Raw genomic sequence first — 22,606 nt, forward strand, 5'->3', positions numbered from 1 at the left:
ATATAATAATTATAATACCTGTTTTCTTAATATACAAAATCTTTTAATACCTGGAATAATATGTTTTTTACTATGGAGGAGAGACTTACAATTATTAAAATGATAATATTCCCCAAGATTTTATACTTAATACAATCAATAATACTTCCACCTACAAAATAATTATCAAGAAACTGAACACACTAATGTTAAATTTCTTATGGGCACCTAATAGACCTAGGATTGCATTAAAGAAACATACTAATAGCTGGTCTCAAGGGGTATTTCTTTTCCAGACTTTAATTTATATACTATCTCTTCTATTGTAAAAGTTATTACTTTATTAATAGATCAGTCATATGTCACAAAATGGAAAGATTATTGGGAGCTAATTAGTATACACTTCATGAAAATCTCCTTAACACATAAAAATATGATTGTAAATAACTCCATGTTATGGTTACTAAAGGAATTTTGTACTTCACCTATTACACCTAAACATATGGTTTGTTACCCATTAAATATTATTATTAGTTATTGTAACTTTATATTCATGCACCCTAAGTATAGGGAATGGAATTTTATTGTATTTCCTATAATGTATACTCAGGGTATGCTTTTGTCATCTACTTCTGAAGGAACTCAATTAGCTATAGATAATGATCTAAAGTACTGGTATCAGTTGATATCTGATAATAAAGTTAAAATCTAGATTTCTTAAAACAAGAATTTGATCTAAGAGAAACTTGCTGGTTAGAGGTTCAGACCTTTAGACAACATCTCATTAATAAAATAGATTTAATGTCTATAACTGTTAAAGAATCTATTCCAACACTGATTGATTACTTGATATTAAATTTACAACATAAAGTTTCTGATAAAGGTAAACTTTCATACATACATAAAGATATCAGACAAGAAACTTTTTACAGTGTAGATTCATACTGGAATTATTTCACTTCTATTAATGGGGACCCACCAAATCAACAAGATAAACAATATATATTGAATCTGCTTATAGAACTACGCCTTCCATTGTCTGGAGACTTTATACATGGAAATTTTTACATAGATCTTTTATACACCTTTGATGATGAATAAAATAAATAATAAAGATAATCTATGTAAGAGATGTAATGTAGAAATTAATGCTGACTGGGCTCATATGTTTTATGACTGTATAAAGTTGAAAGAATACTGGAAGTCAATTAATGAATTTTTGCAGGCTCTTTTACAGATAATTTCATTATTTCTAAATCTCTTATATTATTCAACACACCTGTACCTCAAAGTGTTAAAAAGGTTAAGCTTCCCTTGTTATGGTCTATTCTAGCAGTGGCTAGGAAAATAATAACTAGAAATTGGATTTCAGATACACCTCCTTCGTTCAATGAATTTAAAAATGTTATGAATATAGTGTGCCATATGGAAATAAACACAATTAGGACTAGAACAAATAGAAAAACATCTTATTTTATTGTATGGGATAATTTACAAAATTTGTTAAAAAATTTTAATTTCAGTAGCATGGTATTTTAGTTTAATTAATTGATCTGATTGTAGTGGATGTCTTTGTAAATACTTTAGTTGTTTTGTTGAATATTATAATAATTATTTTAATTACTTGTATAAAATTGTTATGATATTTCTCTTATATGTTAAAACAATAAACCTGTTTTGATAAAAAAAAAAAAGAAAGATGTGTGATGTCTGAATCACTGAAAATGTGTAATGCTCCAGTTCTTGCTTGCATAGGACCTATACAATTTTCTTTGCTGTGGACGTTACTAAAAGTAGAGGGTTCCCAGTAAGTCTAAGTATTTGCTATGAGTTTTATAGGGCAGCGAGTGATCTATAGCTTCCTAGGATATGGTAAGGGATTTTTTTTCTATAGTGACCTGCGCATGAAGAAACTGCGGCACATCATCTTGTTTAATTAACCTACAGATATACTTGTTATTGATGTGTATTGAGATACCTCCTCCATTAGTCCCTGTCTGTACATCTGCTAGGATACTCTCTGCAGCTTTAAAATCATGTCTTGTTAACTGCAGAGATGTCTATATTCTCCAGGGTAAGAAGAGCTTGGAGGGAGTGTAGTTTTTTGTTTAGGCTATTGGCATTGAGTATTAACACCTTGAGGTTCAGTTGAGTTGATTTTGCTATGTCAGTAAGTTTGTAAATTTTGGCACTGCCTAAAAAGCTCAATGGGCGAGGATAACGCTTTAGCCAATATTCAAAACCTAGAGGGTTACTAGGCTATTGGCCCTAGGGCCTTTATAAGCCTAGCCATGTTAGTTACTAGGCTATTGACTCTAGGGCCTTTATAAGCCTAACCATGTTAGTTACTAAGCTATTGACCTTATGGCCTTTATAAGCCTAGCCCTCTTATAGCCTTGTTCCCTTATTGACCAGGTTGTATGGTCTATATTTGCAGTGAGAGTCTATGATCAGTACCAACTGCCCTCATCCAAGAAGGACATAGGTGACACCCCTGAGGTAAATTTATGGCCTCCCATCCAGTTGTCTAAGTTACACTTAAATAGGATCATTGAGGAGGTGTGTTTTATGCAAATTGATAGCTTGTTCCACAGGAATGACAATCTGAGATACAGATGAATTGTAAAGATTTACTTCTGAAATCAATAGATTCTACTTTAACTTGTATTTACTGGAAACTATTTACATGGACATTTTGCAGAGAATTTGTATTATACCATATAAAATATATTTAAGACTTTTGGCTTTTCCTGGTTAGGGGTCGCCACAGCAGAACTTCGGTCTGCTCATGATTGGCAGTAGATTTTTACGGTGCTGAGTTGCCAGCCCGATGCCCAACCTTCAAAGAAGACATGCCCATTCACCTACCTGCATGTCTTTAACGTCATTTGACTGTGGGGAGGATATGCAGACTCCACACAGAAGGCGCTCCAGCTGAGAATCGAACAGGAGAACCTCTTGCTGTGAGGCGACAACGCTAACCGCTGCACCACTTAAAACAAATGATTTTTCATTTTGGAGATGTAAAAAACAACTTAAAGCTGATTGGTGCAATATATTTTATAGCAGTGAAAAACATTGGGAAATATAGGGAAAAATGTAAAAACTTTCTTAAAGGTTTATAATCAGAAAGATGTGTGATGTCTGAATCACTGAAAATGTGTAATGCTCCAGTTCTTGCTTGCATAGGACCTATACAATTTTCTTTGCTGTGGACGTTACTAAAAGTAGCAAGGAAATTAATCACTAAAATGAATCTGCTCAGAATGTTAGAGAATTCATAAAATTAACCACTGAAGTATGTCACAGAGACATTGCTGTTGCTTATATGAGATATAATGAAAAATGAAGGTTAGTGATAGCTGACAAAAATTAAGTCAGTTATTAGAGTTACACAACTGTGTCATTAAAACAAGATATAACTCAATATGTTTAATGTTTTGGATTGTTGTAAATAGTGTACAAATCATTCTTTTGTATTTATGTTGATTATATGTGGAAAATAAAAAATGTTTAAAAAATGGACAAAGTTGGGGTATTCTGGACTATGGAAAATCATTAGAGAAAGAGGCAAAAAGGAAAAAATAGGGTAATGAATGCAGCTATGAAGAACTGTAAAGGTAATGATTAAGGCAGAAATAACAGCATATTGTTGAAGCAAGAGAAGGGGTAGTGATGCTTAGGATAACTTTTAAACCTACCACCCCATCTGTTTCACCTCTGATATATAACAAACAAGCAGAAAGAGATAAGAATAGCAATAGTACAAGTTCAGAGAGAGGTAAGAGAAAATATAGAAAAAGCTGTAAATTCATGGAATGAGATGCCAGAATCTGTGAAGAACAGAAAATCCATGGAGGCATTCAAGAAAGCATGGGCCAGGTTTAGAAAGGTTGAGAGGGAAGACAGGGATGGATGGCATGTACAATATTAAATGCACTTAATGGTAGATCAGATACACTTACTGTCTCTGCTGTCAAACAAATGTATTGCGATCTTGTGGATTCACTGAACTATATAATAGAAGTTTGTTTACACTAATGACAATAGTCAAATGTATTGTTATTACAAGACTCCATCTGGATTAAGTCCAAAAGAAAGACGTTACAGGTCAGTAATTCAAAACAGTCCATTCACAGAAAAGATGAATGAATATTAACATTATGTATTTATTTTAAATTAGAATTTGTTCAACACCAGGACAGCATCATGAAACTCAAAAAATAAAATACACACAATCCACCCCCCACACACACACACAATTACAATATTTTGCTTTCACTTAATACAGTAAAATATAATTATTAATACAATGTACAGGCACATAGTACAGAGACCCACATAAAACTATGGAAAAATAATTTGCGCACATATCACTGAACAGGATATTCATTCTACATCACTACTGCAAATTAAAATAAAACCTTTAAACATCAATCACTTGCATGTCAGTTCATAAAGGCCATAGGCTCTCTCCTGCTCAAAACTCAAAGCTTACTGACCGAGCCTTGTTTCCAGAATCCATCAGGTCTTGGATGTCGTTGTAAGATGTGACAGCCAGTTTGGAAAGGTCTTCAACATAAGGCCCAAGAAGTGGGTGTTCCCTGACGCGTAGGTTTCCCTTGTTCTTTGGGTTCAGTAGGTCACGCACACGCTCACAGTAAATTTCCATATAGCTCACCTGATGGAAAAAAATCACATTTATTATTATAATGTAGCCATACAGCAATGGATGTGATTCACTACAAATAATTTAAGGAAGTCACAGATGAGACAACTGTCAAGAACCACCATAATAGAAATGAAAACTTAGCCTTCGGACTGCTGCATGTATTTGCTTTAACATTAAGTCATACTATATCCTTCTTTCAAGAACCAACTTATGTCTGCTTCAGCTTTCTGACACAGTGCAGTATCACATTAAGAATTCTGTTACCATTTTAAGTATAAAACATGTGCAATTATTTAGTTTTTCCTTCCAAAGAGTAGGCAATTAAATGCATTGTATCAAGATATTCAGTCCAGGGTCTGTTTTGTGACTTGTATATCCAAACAGACATATCAGATGGGAGATTGCAGTATACTCCCTGTTTAGTTGTTATGATAACAAATGCATATCATTTAAAGACTGTACTATAAGCGACAGTATCCAGGCCTAACTAATGCCCTCCACCCTTCACTTCTTTTGTATTGTACTTCACTGTCACACATTTCTAGGCTTTTTAGCTCTCCACATGTCTATTTTTGTTCTCGTGTTTTGCCACACAGTTTTGATTACTTATTAAAACTTTTGAAACATTCAATGCGTTGAACTTTTTTTACCAAAGGGATGGTGTGATCTCAGGTCTGTAAAAGCTTTAAATAGGCTGAGATCCTGAGAAAATCTCCAGGACGTTAACAAACAGTATAGCAATTGTGGCTTACACCTCATAGGTGGCTCTGCAGCAAAGCAGACTGCTGATCAAAGCACAAGGTAAGAATCTACTTGAAAGGTCTCCAGTGAAAATTGCTACAGCTGTTTGACACAGTGCTTTACCTGCTACTTTGGAAAATACATGACCCTCTTTGTCAAGAAACAATCACAGGGCATCATGCACCTCACATTATACAGTGTCTGCAGGTTTAAAGCACAACATCAGACAGCATGAAAGGACTCTGAACATGTCTTCTTCTTCGTTCAGCTTTTTCCCAGTTAGGGGTCACCACAGCGGATCACCTATCTGCTCATGATTGGCAGTGGAGTTTTACGGTGTCGAGTTGCCAGCCCGGCACCCAATCTTCCACAGAAGGCACACACATGCACACACTTACACCTAGGGCCAATTTAGAGTGTCCAATCCACCTACAGCATTTCTTTGGGATGTGGGAGGAAACCGGTGCACCCGGAGGAAACCCATGTGACCACAGGGAGGACATGCAGACTCCACACAGAAGACACCCCAGCTGAGAATCAAACCAGAGAACCTCTTGCTGTGAGGCGGCAACGCTAACCGCTGCACCACCGTGGCCGCCCCAAAGGACTCTGAACATGTAAACAACCAAAAAAGTCTAAAAAACAAGCACCCAGATTTATGACACATTTATAAATCTACTTAATATACAACAGTTAAACTGCTGGTAGTGCCTTGAAGGCTATGTGGTAAGTATCTTGTTTTTAGTTGTTGCTCAGTGCAAACAGTTAATACACCACAAATCTGAATACTTATATATTTTATATTTTTTTCTGTCCACAAGTATCATTTTAGTAACTATAATTTCATGCTCTTTTAGAACTGCCAAGGCATAAAAAAGGCATTACAAAAGTTTAATAACCAGAGAGAACATAGACGGAGGTTGCATTGCCTTCATTATGAAAAGATTTGATGGCTAATACTATACTCAGATTAGTCATCTAATATGGCCTAATTAACTGACTTTTTACCTTCATTTCAGAAATTGCTGTTTACTGCTGGTGGATATTGTTTTGCTGTTTATGTAAGACAGTGTAATTGCTACCGCTGCACCGAATCATAATGCACCTGAAGTGAAAGCTATGCTCTTCAAAATCTCCCATTTTAAATGTCCAGGAATGTCCTCTGAGACTACCCATGCAGAAACATCAAAATAAACTGTCATAGTTTAGAAAACCCAAGGCTGAAACTACCACCTCCTGTCTCTGTACCCTAGTCCATCAAGATGTATACTTAATATCTGTATTAGTGGTTTTGAGGAGCAGAAAATGGCATTGTCTGTGAAGTACCCTAAATGGCAAAGTACAGGTGGGGTACTGGCCCAGGGACATGGACAGTGCTTCTATGATAGAAGCATGAAGGATGACAAGTAATGAAAATCATCTAACAGGAAAAACTATATCTTGCAAATTGAGGAATAGGGTTGGAGTCTAAAGGCTTGTTTTTACGTTTAAGAAACATGGGTAGTGAGGACAGGGTTGATCGAATACTGCTGTTAGGAGGATGATATAATAGCAGAAATGCTGAACAAACACAACGGTTGAATATACAGAACAGCAGATTCTGATGATGTTCCATTGCAGGGTTTTTCTTTTTCAATAAACTGTAACCAGTGCATACCATGTGAAAGAACCATTTGCCAGTATTACAGGAATTTGGGGGGGGGGGGGTGACAATGGCTTTCTCCCAAAACAGGCTAGGTAAAAGTTTAATTGTCTGTCAGTTCCTGCAGAAAATTAAGGCTCTAAACTGTTAATGTGCTGCATCCTGTAATCAACAGGTACAGGTTATGATTCCTTCCACCTCTATTTGCCTGCTGTGTGAATTCTGAGCAAGGCACTGATAATGCTTCAACATGTGGATTAGAGCTTTACCTTGGTTAATAAACACAAATAAGTAAATTCATTTATTTGTTTATTCCTTAGTTTGCAGTTGCAGCCCCTGCACAGACAGGGTATTACTAATGATCTGGTATTCATGTGTACTGCATAGAGTCTAGCAAGTATGCTCTGAAATCAGTGCAAAGGCAGGCTTCTGGTGCTTAACAAAAGCCTCAGGACTGTTACGCACTGGTCTGACATTAGAGTATTAACACAGCCACAGCAAAAGAGTGTCAGGAAGCCTTTAAGCAATTTATTTGGAGCATTTTTTCAGTCAAAATGAAGCGTTTACTGGCTTTCCATAAAACGTCTTGGGTGGTTGCTCTCTGTGTGGCAGCAGTTAGTGTGTTCAGTCACTGCTACTACACTTTCTTTTCTTTTTTTCTCAAACATCTGTAGTACATGACAGCAGGTAAATGTTTCTTGCACTATAGAGAATTATGACTGGATCTCATCGATCATAACCTGGGATGTTAAGTGTTCTGGACATGGATGTCAAGATTTACCTGTCAAGCTTCACTACCATCTCTTGAGCACATAACATCCTGGTTGAAGGCATGATTATAATCATCTGTATAATGCACTGGATAGTGTTTGCAGTATTTGGGAAATGCAGGTTAGCACTTAACATGACTGCCTGTACATGTCAAGCCCATAGGTTGTAGATATGCAAGACGTGACGAACAGAAATGTAATGTCAGTGGTGAAAATGCACTAAAAGCCAGAATGATCTGAGCTTGCACCTTGCTATTTACTATGTTCTTACCTAAGAAAGACACTGACCTTTGATGTCCCTTTATTTTATGTAACATCACTGATTATGTGCAGGTTATCTCATTTTACAGACAGCAGCTTAAAAAGTAAGACTGTCATTTAGAAAGGTCTTTCACCATGTCATGGAAAGTTAATGTTTCACACTTCTGTAACCAGTTAATTACCCAGCATCAGCATTTCAGGAAAGATTAAGAACAAGCTGCAATCAGCCATTGTTTATTTTAGTTACTCACAAACAGTAAATGTTTCCATCTCATTCCCTCTGCACTCTGGGTTTTCTGTACCTCCTGCTGTGCTTTTGCTTTTTATGACTTTAGCTCCTCTCCTCTCCTCTCTCTCTTCTGCACCTTCTTATTACTTATTATACCTGCCTATTCATTTGCGCTTTGTACCGTAGTGTCCTCCATTCCTGTAAACCAGCTTACACTCTCACATCCATTGTTCACTCTTCCTCTTTTAACTACCCTCATCTCGCATCTCTACTGACTAGCTTATTTCTTCCATGAGTATTATTTATTTTACAACCCATTCCCCCTACCCATTTACTGCAATCTCTCCCATTTCATAATAGCCTAGTAAATGAGGTGTCATGCGGTGTCTATCAGTCCCCCAGAAATTGCTGGCAAACCTTCACCTTCCTCTTCCAGCCCTGTACTGTTTATAATATACCTTGGTGTGTTACTCATTCAGTTCTTCCTCTGCATGTCTGCAGCATTCTGTAGGTCTGGCATACCACCCCAATGCAGGTGAAAGACATCTTCAAAACTGTTCTATGTTGTGCAGTCATAGGTTCATAGGTTCATAGGTTAGTACTAGGCTGACTGCTCTTGCGGGCCATTTTAAGCCTAGCCAATTATCCCTTGTGAGACTCAAACCCTGCACCTTGTCTTTGTAAGGCAAACATCTTAACCATTAGGCCACCCTCCCAGTCCCTCATTATTCAATCAGATGACAATGTATACAGAGTAAAACATCATCTGGGTTGCAGTTAGATACAGTTCTTGATCACTGAAAGAGACATCTCAAAGTATTTTCATTGAAGTCTTGACAGAAAGTACAAGGCTATGGTTTATGGTTAGGGATCAAAAGATACTGTGAAAAACGCGCAGGTACGGCTAGTGCAATGGCCCAAAACTCCTAAATTACGTAGACCAAAAAATTGCCAGCACGAATCAGTGTGAAAAAATTGTATTATAACTAGAACATAGTGTATTTAAAAATATACAAATGTATCATATTCACCAAATGAATCAGACAGGTTTCAGCAATGCTGCCTTCCTTAGTGAACAAAAACAGTATAACAAAATCTCCCTCCAACAAAACCTAATATATATAAATACCAATTAAAACTTATACAATTATTGGATTGATCAGAGTTTCAGAAGTATTCATTCAAGCCAGGTGGAAATAATCCACCAAGCTTGACTATCCACTACTTTTCTTTCAAATTAAGTATCTCATGCAATCCTGCCTTGTACTGTGATTTATATATAATACAGTCAATGATTGTAAATCTAAATATCCCAGTTTTATGTTTACAAATATGTTTATACAGTGCACTAGATTGTTTGCAGTTCTTAATGTCACTCATGTGTTCACTTATCTGTAATCTAAGTGCCCCCATATATGCCGACCTGTTCATGGCTTACATAGAGGAGCAACTGCTTTATGATGTTAGTCATAATATTTATTTGGTAGAAACTGATATTTGGAGGTGATATCTTGATGACTGTTGGATGGTATGGAGAGCAGATGCTTCCTATTTGGCGGAGTTTGTTGAATATTTGAACCAAAACAAGTGGGGGATCCAATTTAAGTTAACCTGGCACAAAAATGAGATCACTTTTTTGGATGTCTTGGTTAAACGTACCCCCGAGTACACCTTGGAGACAGAAGTTTTTTGCAAATTTCTGCAATATAATACCTTGTTACATGCTTCCAGCTTCCACCCCGAATATGTTATCAGGAACATTCCCAAGTCTCACTTTCTTAGGATTAGAAGAATTTGTTCAGACTCCTCTATTTACAATCAATATAAGCGGGATCTTTCCAATCGATTCAGGAATCGGGGATACAGGGCTGGTGACACCTGTAGAGCTAGCCATGCTTCTCAGCATGACAGATCTGATTTGCTTGTATATAAGAGTGACCAGCCTGTTAGGAGCAATCAAGTTAGGCTAATTACTACGTATGGTAAAAATACACATTCGTTTATGAATATCATCTCTAAGCATTGGGATATTCTTCAAAGGGAGGGCTCACTTATGGAATATGTAGGAGACAAGTGTATGCATTCCTTTCTTAAGGGACGCTCTCTAAGTTCTTTGTTCAACCATTACAAAACGTGTCAGAATCAGGATAGGTTTTTTTAGCCAGAGAACCATAACTGGGGAGAAATTGATGGATTGCAATCCATGTGGTCATTGTTCCAATTGTTCAAAGGTCTATAAAACTTGCAGTTTCACTAGCCAAAATACACCTCGGGTGTTTGACAACACTTTTTTTGCTACTTGCAGTACCAATTAGGTGATATATTTGGCAATTTGTACATGCCCAGCATTTTATGTTGGACAAACATCCAGGCCACTTAGATTACAGATAAGTGAACACGTGAACACGAGTGACATTAAGAACTGCAAACAATCTAGTGCACTGTATAAACATATTTGTAAACATAAAACTGGGATATTTAGATTTACAATCATTGACTGTATTATATACAAATCACAGAACAAGGCAGGATTGCATGAGATACTTAATTTGAAAGAAAATAAGTGGATTGTCAAGCTCAGTGGATTATTTCTACCTGGCTTGAATGAATACTTCTGAAACCCTGATCAATCCAATAATTGTATGTGTTAATTGGTATTTATATATATATTAGGTTTTGTTGGAGGGAGATTTTGTTATACTGTTTTTATTCACTGAGGAAGGCAGCATTGCCGAAACCTGTCTGATTCATTTGGTGAATATGATACATTTGTGTATTTTTAAATACACTATGTTCTAGTTATAATACAAATTTTCCACACTGATTTGTGCTGGCTCTTTTTTGGTCTACATAATTTAGGGATCAAAAGAACAAATGCACAAAGTATCTGTCCTGTTAGTCTTTTGACTGCAATTACATGATCTTGTTAATGGTTCTGAAGAGTTAACTATTACAATGATTGAAGAAATTAATTCATGGAAGATACTTCAGGGGAAAAAGATAATAAAAAATAACTTACTCTACCCCAGCACACAATAAAGACTGTCAGAAAAGAACTGTGGAAAATTAGAAGAGGGCCTCCTTGAAGGCATTGCCTCACAGGTAATTGAAGTAACCTAACAAAGGTCTGCCTAAGAAGAAAACTGCTTAAGATTCATTCCCATGTCAGCTCCCTCTGTTGTTGGGATATTCAGAAGCATTAAGGATATGTTGAGTGAGACAAAACTAAAACATTCAGTTTCAGTGGCAATTTCTGTTATTAATGAGGATTAGCTAAGACTGTATAGTTCAGTATTGTTGAGGTTCATGTTTCAGCCAGCAATGGTATGCATTTGACTCCCACACCGCAACATCCAACACACACACACACACACACACACACACACACACACACACACACACACACACACACACACACACACACACACCAACACACGCACGCACCATAATGATACAAGCAAAGACTGTGGTAAAAACCTAGGCAAAGGGTGTGTTAAACATAAATTCCAGAGGTCAGAAAAATAACTTAATTCATTTATTTCAGTAGAAATTATAGAAACATCTTGAAATGGCTACCTGATTAGTGGCATGAGTAGGGCACAAAAGATAAATGTAATTTGAGTACACTCACATGAAATGGAAGTGATGAGAGGTCAGCACTGCAGCTGATCCTTTACAGCGTCTTTGGAAGTAATGCTACAGAATGCCTGAAGGGAAAAGTTTACTAGTATGTTGATGATAATGATGGTACATGCTATGCAACAGAACTGATTATGAGAAGGTGCAGAAGGGAGGGAAGAAACTTGACAAACAGCAGAGGAATGAGAAGTGCATGCACTCACTAGTGTACATACACAGCCTAGCTATGTGAACATGCACCCAACAGCGGCCTGCCTTTCTGTACAGTAAAAGCAGAAGTAAGCAACATAAAGCTCTTCCCTTGTCTGGTGTGTCTTTACTTAAGGTTATACTGTGCTGTTCAGCCTAAATAGAATGCAAGATATTGGTGACAAGTACATATCATAAAGTGTAGGCAGAATTTATCAAGCAACACCAGGCAAAATTCTCAGAAGGAAGGAAAGAAATGAAACAGTGTAAATGGTATATCATGCACAAAGAAAGATGTAATGCTGGCAAACCGACACTGTCAGTGCTATATAAATGTGATGTGAAGGGTCCTTAGAAATATTGTTTTGGTGAAGCAAAAAGACAGCATTTTTAATCTACCGTGAATAATGAATAGCACAGACTGAATTTAATTCAAAAATTACTTTAAAGAGAACAGGTGCACTTAAAAGGAGATCTGCAGTAATGCTATAGTTGGTTGCTATATGCAACGTGCCTGTGTATGCAACAAATGACAAAAGCAGCTCTATTTTGATGATTAGAAGTGTGACATGAAAAATGACTTACATTATATTAAATATGCACATGAATGGATTGTGCAAAGGATATAAATTACTTCTGGGCTAAGTGTCAAATATATCAAAATGAAATATGAACTTTCATACTGAGAGTATTTGCTCAATAAATATATTAAAAATATATATATTAGCCCATTTGTCACTGAAAATAAGTGCTTAATCTTCTAAATATTCGTCTAACTTAAGAAAATAATAGCAAATTATAACAAGTAGCACACATAACTTAGAAGCAATTTTACAAATTGTGTGTTTCAATATTCATTTAAATAATTACAGGCAGCCCATGTTATCTGTGAAGTTAAATAAATGAGATTTGCATGTAGTAGATGGCAGTGGTACATAACTTTGTTATAAAACAGCAGATCATATTGGCTGTATACCTGGTTATGCAGAACTGCTGCATGAAATTGTAGAATACTGCCATTTGTAAGAGGAACAGGTTCAGTCATTGCGAGAAAGACAGGTAGATGAGATTTGCAAATGATTGTTGTTGTCTGATTTAAACTTAATTAAATATGACAAGCCAAAGTGATGTTGGGGGTTGTAGTAAGGGCTGCCAAATATCTGCAGCAATAACTAATCAAATGTACCGTTAACAAAATAGTTAACAAAGCTGTCCACAAGCCAATGTTTTCAGTGTACCAAAGCTGTGCATTATGTTAATGGCAAATGACTAAAAAGAAAAGCTCCAAACTGGTTTATGTACAAAGGCCCACCTTGGAAGGGTGCAAATAGCAGTTAAATATAATATATAAAAGAATATGCACAAAGCAGTTTAAGTTTAGGAAGCAGACACCCCAGATAGCATGTCTGACATAGAACATGTTATTGATGGAGTATAGTTATAAGATGTTCATTACCTGGACGTACATATGCTGACAACATCTATTCACAGGGACATGCCAGTCATTCCAGAGGTTCTAGGATTGAGACTGAAGCTAATACTAGACATAGGATTGGCAGTATATTTTATTTCTGAAACCTGACTATGAAAAATATGTTCACATAAAGCATTAGGGGAAAAAAGCAGATGTCATGTTTAAACGTTGCTGGTTACAAATTAATGGCCAAAGACATGAACAATGTCTCAGTGAAGTTTCCAAATAAGACATGAATGTTTTGTTCAAGCAAGATGGATTTTATAGCTTTTATCTAGGACTTGTGTGCAAAATCTCAAGATGGCCACTGAAAAGGTACCACAAAATTGTCAAAGGTACATACGGACTTATAATGAAATATGGAATCTACCTTGGCTGAGATACAGAGTATTGTAAATTAGTTATCTAAATCTCATGACAATGTTACATAGATATGTTGGAAACTGCACAACTCTAACATAGTGTCAAACCATTGTTTTTGCCTTTGCCCTCACTGGTCTACCCCCATTTCTTTATATACTATAAGGTTACACAAACTCTGAAGAAAGGAAAAGGTTAAAATATTACCTTTCTGATTTTCTTCAAGATGAGTGACTTCAGAGATTCCATAAGAACACCTGTGAGAAATCCATGCTCAGGGTACTGAGACATCAATACTATGAGCACTTGATTAAACATATACAGTGCTTAAGTGTCAATAACACAGCACACTACATAATATAGTACTCCCATTACAGAAGGGTAAATAATGTAGTACAGTGCATTAATGGCATTATCAATGCAGCAAATAAGAGCAAAACCAAAATATTCTAATTAATGCACACAACTGTGACTGCTGGGAATTAATCAATCTATATGCCTAATAGATGATGTGACAATGTGAGGTATTGCCAGCTATGCCAGGAGAAGTATGGCAGTGGATGTTTAATATATACAAGCAAAGCTAGCTGGAATTTTGTAAAGAATTATATGTCATTTGTATATCAAACTGATTTGTACTGATACTTTTGTTGAAAAATGTATTTGTAAAGCTGATTTTGTTAAACATGTATCAACAGTGTGCACGGCTGGGCAGAAAAGAAATATACATTTATATCAGACCGTACTGTTGTAACTGAGGAAATGAATATATGTTAAAAGAGGATATTGGAAGAGAAGAGGTTAATCTCAGATCTTTTTTGGTGGTAAGGGTGTGCACTTGTAAAATGTAAAAATGTATTAGAATAAAAGGGTTTTCTATAAATTTTTCCTTCATACCTCTTATCAAGATAGTTCTTAATTAAACAATTCACTCAAACTCAGAACAGTATATAGAAGAACAAAACGGCACTCGGGTGGAATCCAAAATTTACTTTTATTTAGTGCTTTCGTCAGCGATAAGCTATTGACTTCTTCAGAATATTAAAACCATTACATTTCATTTTTTTATATGAGTATATAAAAAGATGAAATGTAATGGTATTAATATTCTGAGAAGTCAATAGCTTATCGCTGATGAAAGCGCTAAATAAAAGTCAATTTTGGATTCCACCTGTGCACCATTTTGTTCTTCTATATATTCTTCATAGTTCTTAATTAAGTGTACATCCAAAAATTATGTCTCATATTCATCAAATTTATATGTGAATTCAAGAAATTTTGTAGTCTGGTTAAAATAGTTAACCAGATTTTCTGCTTCTTCCTTATTACCTTTAATTAGTAAATTAGTAGGAAGATATCATCCAAATCTTCTTCTTATTCTTCGTTCGGCTTTTCCCAGTTAGGGCGACACCACAGCGGAACTCCGGTCCACTAATGATTGGCAGTAGATTTTTATGGTGCTGAGGTGCCAGCCTGACGCCCAACTTCAACGAAGGCATGCCCATTCACGCATGTCTTTTGAACGCCACTCGACCGTGGGGAGGACATGCAGACCCCACACAGAAGGAGCTCCAGCTGAGAATCGAATGGGAGATATCATCCAAATAACGTGTGAAATACATACATTTTGAAGAAATCTCCTCCATATTAAAGATGGAAGAATGTTCCCAATAACTCATCACTAGATTAGCAAAACTGGATACACAAGGGGATCCCATTGTTACTCCCCTTCTTTATATATTTTTATACATATTTTAAGAAGGTTTTGCTGCTGCTTTGATTTAAAATAGTAATAAGAAAATTTGTTTTTATTTATATTATGATTTTAAATGTTGTTTCTTTAAACTTTTGGAAGGTTGGGTAATCAGCTGACTTTTTCAGCCCTATTTAAACTTGTATAGTGATATTTTTTTTATCTGATGAAGTTCAACTATACGATTTGGACGAAAAGCGCTTAATAATAAATTTGTGAGTGGTTATTCCAGTTGTGTTGCCAGTTGTCTTTTCACGAGTTTTGTTTTTTGTTTTTGGGGAAAGTTTGTTTTTTGTCGATATGGCAACTAATGCGCTGTATACAACTCTGGAACCATGTTCGGATGTAGAGAGGGAGTCTGAAGCCATTATTAACCATGCAACTATGGTATAAGCGTTATCTCAACAAGCAGAACTGCTCAGCTATAAAGTGGACTAGCTTAATGGCTTGCAAGTTCAATATCAGCAGCAGCAATATTCTAACCAGCAAGGAACTGAACTGAATTTTGGTGCTGGTCAGCAGCAACAACACTCTAACCAGCAAAGAACTGAACTGAACCTTGGTGCACTGAACCTTGGTGCAGGTCCATCGGGTGTGTCTGTGAATACATCTGTTCAGTCTTCTATAGTAATACCTGCTAATTCCACTCAAAATATTTATTCTAATGTACAGACTTTTACCAATGATTCACAGACTAATACCATTCCACTTGTACAAATACCTATTAATAGAAATCCTTCCCCAGGGCTTATTGGGATCCCAACATTAAAAGACTGGCTTACTTGTCCAGTGGGCCTGTCTGAAAACAATGATGTACAAATGATCAGGAACTCAGCTAGGGACAAGGTATATACAGCTGATTTATTGAATAACTTTGACCAGAATTTACTTAAATATAAGTAGCTCCGATTGGAAGTAGAATACTTTCAGGAATGCATATGATCAAATATAATACCAAAAGGGTTAAGAATTTGTCGATACCCTACTGGATTAGTACCGGACTCACAATTTCATCAGGAACTGATAAAATTATTTAATAAACAAGGGTTGGAGCTTTTGGACTTAATGTGTAAGCATTATATACTTATGGCAGATGAATTAATGGATGCAGCTTCGGTACTGGATGTACAAATAAAAACACATAGACTTTGAGCATTTTAAATACGAATATTTGCATATTTTTCAAGCCATTGATTTACATTGAAATAAATCAAAGTCTATAAAAATTTAAAAACTGGAGCATGACCGCTTGCAATATCAAAATGGTACAGCATATCCACGCACCCCGCAGATGCACAGTTATGGAAAGGTACAGGAGGAAATACGCCAAGAGGAGGTGCTAACCAGACAAATGACATTGGAGGTGATCAACGTTATGCTAGAGGGGGCATGAATATTTATGGAGCAATGGCGAACATACATCCTGACTTGTCGGGTCTGTGGGAAGGTTTAGAGCCTTCAGTCGATAATAGTAACATTTCTGTTGAACAAAATGAGGGCCCGAGAAGAAGTGAGCGCATCCAAAATCAAATTTCTCAAGGAAATGTTAATAGTAACTACCGTAACAACAGTCATCAGGGTTTTTTGAGTGGGAGAGCTCAAAACAAATGGAACCAGAGGAAGAAACACAACAAGGGGAAATGAATGAGGTAATGGACAGCAATGTACTAGAGACTCCAGTAATTATTTCAAATGTAGAAGGAGATTTTTTTATATATATAATTTCTCCACTTTGGATGTTTCTGTTGATGTGGCTAATATTTTAGCTAAAGGACTGACATTTATTCCTGCAAAAAGAATAGATTTACCTAATTGTATATTGGATTTAAAAATGTATGTCAGGAAACTTAATTTAATAGCATTGTTTGGGAATACACGTGTGGAATTACCACAACAATTTAGGATAGCAAGCACATATAAGTCACCATTACACAATTTGCTACATATTTTCGAAAAAATATGTGAGTTGGATCTTAGAACATTTCAGGGTGATAACAGGAATACTTGTAAAGGATATAATCTAACCAGGGATAAACAGGTATAGCTTAAGCTATTAAAAACAGCAAAAGTGCGTTTTATGAATCTGGACAAAGGTGGAGGCCTGGTATTTATGGATTTTGTAGATTATGAGAACAAAATAAAGCTTTTTCTCTCTACTGACTCGTACCAAAAGCCTCAATAAATGAATACAATATAGCTAAAGAGCAGATTAAAATATGCATTAATGATTTATTTTTTGAAGAGAAGATAGATCTTAACTTATATAATTATATGCTTGTGTTATCACCAGTAGTACCAACCATGTTTGGGGTCCCTAAGATCCACAAAAGTATGTCAAATCCCCCACTTAGACCTATTGTGGATGGTAGGAATTCTGCCACATATGCATGTGCAAAAGTGGTTGACTCTATCCTTATAAAATACGTGGCAACAGAAAATGCAATATGTAGAGATTTGTGGTCCTTTTTGCAGAAAGTAAATGAATTAGAGTTTAACAAATATCACAATTTTCTTACAGTTGACATAAGAGACTTATATACATCAATACCACAAAGTTTGGGGATTGAGTGGGTTAGCCATATGCTTCGCAGTAGTGGTGCCCCCCCCCCCACATGACATCAATCTGGTAGAAGAACTCCTAGATATTGTATTGTCTAATAATTACATCTATTTTAAAGGAAATCTCTACCTCCAAAGAAGGGGAGTAGCAATGGGGTCCCCTTGTGGATCCAGTTTTGCTAATCTAGTGATGAGTAATTGGGAACACTCTTACATCTTTAATATGGAGGAGATTTCTTCAAAAATTGTGTATTTCACATGTTATTTGGATGATATCTTCCTACTAATTAAAGGCAATAAGGAAGAAGCAGAAAATCTGGTTAACTATTTTAAACAGACTACAGAATTTCTTGAATTCACATATAAATTTGATGATCATGAGACATAATTTTTGGATGTACACTTAATTAAGAACTATCTTGATAAGAGGTATGAAGCAGAAATTTATAGAAAACCCTCTTATTCTAATATATTTTTACATTTTACAAGTGCACACCCTTACCACCAAAAAAGATCTGTGGTAAAGGGACAATTGGTGAGAGTGGCCAGAATGGTCACTACAGAAGATGATTTTTATAATGAATGTCAACATATGAAACAACTATTTATCAAAAGGGCATACATATCCTAGCACATTTGTGGAAAATATAATTGAAGAGGTTAGAAATAAAAGGCTTAATGGTGTTTATAGACCCATTCTTAATAATACTAGGAATTTGATTCCCTCAGTGGTAATAAATGTAACAGCAGATAGATCTTAGCATGAATCTAATTTGATGTTGGACAGGACTGTAACTAATTTAATGTCCAGTTTTCTTACAACATTCAATTTGGACCATCGATTTATAAAAAACATACTTGTCAAAAATTGAAATATTCTTATGGAAGATAGGGGACTAGTGGAAAAGCTAGGTACTGAACCAAAATGTATAGTTAGAAGATGTAGGAATTTAAAAAACCTACTTGAATGTGAACATAGAGCATACTCTAACTTCACAGGAATGAGACAATGTGGTAATTGCCCTTACTGTAAACACATTCTGGTTGGTTCATCTTTATGTCAACATTATATATTTGAATAGTAGAAAGAAATGTAATTGCAATTCCAAAATGATAGTTTATTTGGCTAAATGTCAATGTTGTGAATCTTTCTACATCGGTAAAACTGAATGTAGACTGAGAGACAGGGCATATGAGCATATATATAGTATGAATAAGTACAAATTAGATAACGCTCTGGCAAAACACATTGACTCCTATCCAGAACATACATTTACATTTTGGATTTTAGACCAAGTAGAAGCCAACCCAAGGGGTGGTCCATTTACAGCGGTACTAGAAAAGCTGGAGCTTCTATGGCAAATTCGGCTCAATGCTTATAATATCCCAAGTTTAAATGACATGTGCTCTATAACATGCTATTTAAAACTGAAAAGTCTATTGAGATGAATGTTTTACTGATGATATATAATGTCATTACATATAAAGTTATACTTTTATATTTTTATATATTTTTATACATATTTTAAGAAGGTTTTGCTGCTGCTTTGATTTAAAATAGTAATAAGAAAATTTGTTTTTATTTATAGTACGATTTTAAGTGTTGTTTCTTTAAATTTTTGAAAGGTTGGGTAATCAGCTGACTTTTTCTGCCCTATTTAAACTTGTATAGTAATAGTTTTTTTATCTGATAAAGTTCAACTATATGTTTTGGACGAAAAGCACTTAATAATAAATTTGTGAATGGTTATTCCAGTCATATTGCCAGTTGTCTTTTCATGACAATATGGATTTACACGAGTTGATGGAATGGTACACACAAGCCATTTTGATGATCAGAACAGAAGGTGTCACCTTATAAAACTGGCATTATTCTACAGGAAGGCTTTCATGCTTCAAGAAAAAAAAAGAGATCAATGCACTTTAAAATGTTTAGTGAACGCTGTAAATATGAGTACTCAAACCATTGATAAGGATCATAATACACAGGGGAGGATGGATAACACTAAAGATTTCCTTCTGACAATTAGAGGCACATATCAACGACAAAATATTTCTGATATCAGTGCATACAGTTAACCACCATCACTCTTGAAACTACCTTTGTAAAAATGCAGACTAAAAATCACTTCAGATTTAGTGAAACCAGTCAGGATAATCAAGTACACAAGAAATGGATAAAGGATGACCATGACACCTACCACAGATGGAAAGAAGATCACAGCACCTACCACAGATGGAAGGAAGACTACTTCACTTACCACACATGGAAGGATGACTATACCAACAACCCAACAATGGATAGATGACCTAGACTATGATTATGTCAACATACACATAGCTAGATAACCAGGATGGCCACACATAAGCTACCAGATAGGTGATGGTCAAGGCACAAAACTTCAGAGGATTTTGAAGATGTACTATGGCAAATATGAATAGTTTTCCACTACAAATGACTGTTTCTATCCAGTGAGATCACATGATAGTCACAGCAGCACTGCAGTACTATGCATAAGGAGATTTACCCAAATAGATGGACCCAAAATGGTCATTGAATCAAATCAGAGATGCCATCCCAGGAACTTGATTCTGAGCACACAAAGTGTCCCTTTGTTAAGTGCTGCTGGCCAGATGTAGGAAAATAAATGGGGCTTAAATGTGTAATGATGTGAATAATGAAAGGCTTTCATTAGTTCCAGCAATATGAACCCATGTACTACTTATACCTTTGGATAACTTATAACTGTTACAGTTTACTTTTATATAGTCAGCACAAGACAATACTGTACCTCTTCTGGACGTGATAACCTGCATATTGTACATATCTATGTAACATATTTTTTGTTCATTTACAATGGCTGCAGATTGACCAAGAGGTTTAGTTTACCAACATAAAAAAATAAGTAAATAAATATAAAAGAAAAATAAGCACATACACACACACACACACACACACACACACACACACACACACACACACACACACACACACACACACACACACACACACACACACACACACACACACACACACACACACACACACACACACACAATCATATATACATTTTTATCTGCCTGTGCATAAAATGCAAATGTTTTCTCAAGTGGCTTTACAAATGACACAAAGGCAAGGAATGCATATGTGACACTAGTGGTCAGGGATTGACTGACAAAATGATAAGCTGGAGGGTAGACCACAAGGGGTAGAACTAAGTGGCCGATGGTCATCTTGCCTCTTTCAAGGGAAGAGCAGAGTTTTCTGTATCACAATGCGGATCTCTAGTGCAGGCTGAAGAGCAGCATTAGTGTCTCCTAAGAGAGCATGCACACAGAGGGAAGGGCAGATGTGAATACATCATCAGCAGAAGCAGTTGTGGTGCACACTTATATCAGTGCATGCCATTTCCTTTACAATTATTCCTTACCAGGTGTTTGAAACAGTTTGAGAGACTAGAGAGGTTGCTCACAAAAAGAATACAGGGAGTAATAACAGGTCCTGTGCAGACCGTCTCAAAAGGCATAGCCCTGTACTCGGTCTCCTTCAGACCACTGTGTGGTGATCTAGGCCTAGCCTACAAGGCATCTGCAAAACAAACACCATCAAACATACCCATTCTAAGGACTTAGACCTTGTCTGTGACATAAACAAGAAATGATGGCATGACAGGAACATGTCTCAGAAAATTACCCTTTTGTGGAACAGGCTTCCCATCCTTGTGAAGCAAAGTTCATCCCTAACAAAATTCAAATGTAACTTGGACTAGTGGATGAGAAGTAACAAATCCCTGGTTTGGCACCTATATCCCTAATGGACAGGAGCAACCTATGAATGCTTGATATGTACAAGCCTATAAAATTCCTTGTAGTATCGACATGGGTTCCTGCAGATCCATCAAAAACATTTTACTCAAGTGCTGTATGATCGACAAGAAAAGGGTGAAACAAGTTTTGCTAACAGTAGAGTTTTTTTTTCCTATCCACTGTTATGTGACCTTAGAGTAGGGATATTTAAGCTTGGGAGTGTGGAGGGTGTCCCCTTACATGGGGGGGGGTGCAGGAGGGCTTGCCACCCTGCAAAAATATTACCTCTGAGGTTCAGCAAAACTAATTTCACTCTTTTATAATTGATCAGACAGCACTCAGTGAAGGTGCTGTCAATGGACTGATATGTATGTATCCATTGACACATATCAGCAATATTTTGATGAATCTGGTTTAAGCTTGGCAAGGCTTAAAATGGCTCTTGGGCCAATAGTCTAGTAATCCACCTATGAGCATTTAGGGTATAAAAAGATCATTGCAGTTATAACCAGACAACTTAGGATTAGGATG

At 36.1% G+C, this 22,606-nt stretch overlaps 1 protein-coding gene across 18 annotated transcripts in view; it reads right to left on the reverse strand.

The window, feature by feature from the left end:
- KIF1A (kinesin family member 1A) overlaps positions 1 to 22,606 on the reverse strand; it is a 2,189,582-nt gene that overhangs the window by 1,367,196 nt on the left and 799,780 nt on the right. For all 18 annotated transcript variants that reach the window (XM_044071047.1, XM_044071036.1, XM_044071035.1 and 15 more), the window contains exon 6: positions 4,482 to 4,660. In XM_044071047.1, coding sequence (XP_043926982.1) covers positions 4,482 to 4,660 — 179 coding nt within the window. The remainder of the gene's footprint in view (positions 1 to 4,481; positions 4,661 to 22,606) is intronic.

This window comes from Protopterus annectens, chromosome 5.part0 (genome assembly GCF_019279795.1).
Source record: "Protopterus annectens isolate FY-2018-M chromosome 5.part0, PAN1.0, whole genome shotgun sequence".
NCBI classification, from domain to species: Eukaryota; Metazoa; Chordata; order Ceratodontiformes; family Protopteridae; genus Protopterus; species Protopterus annectens.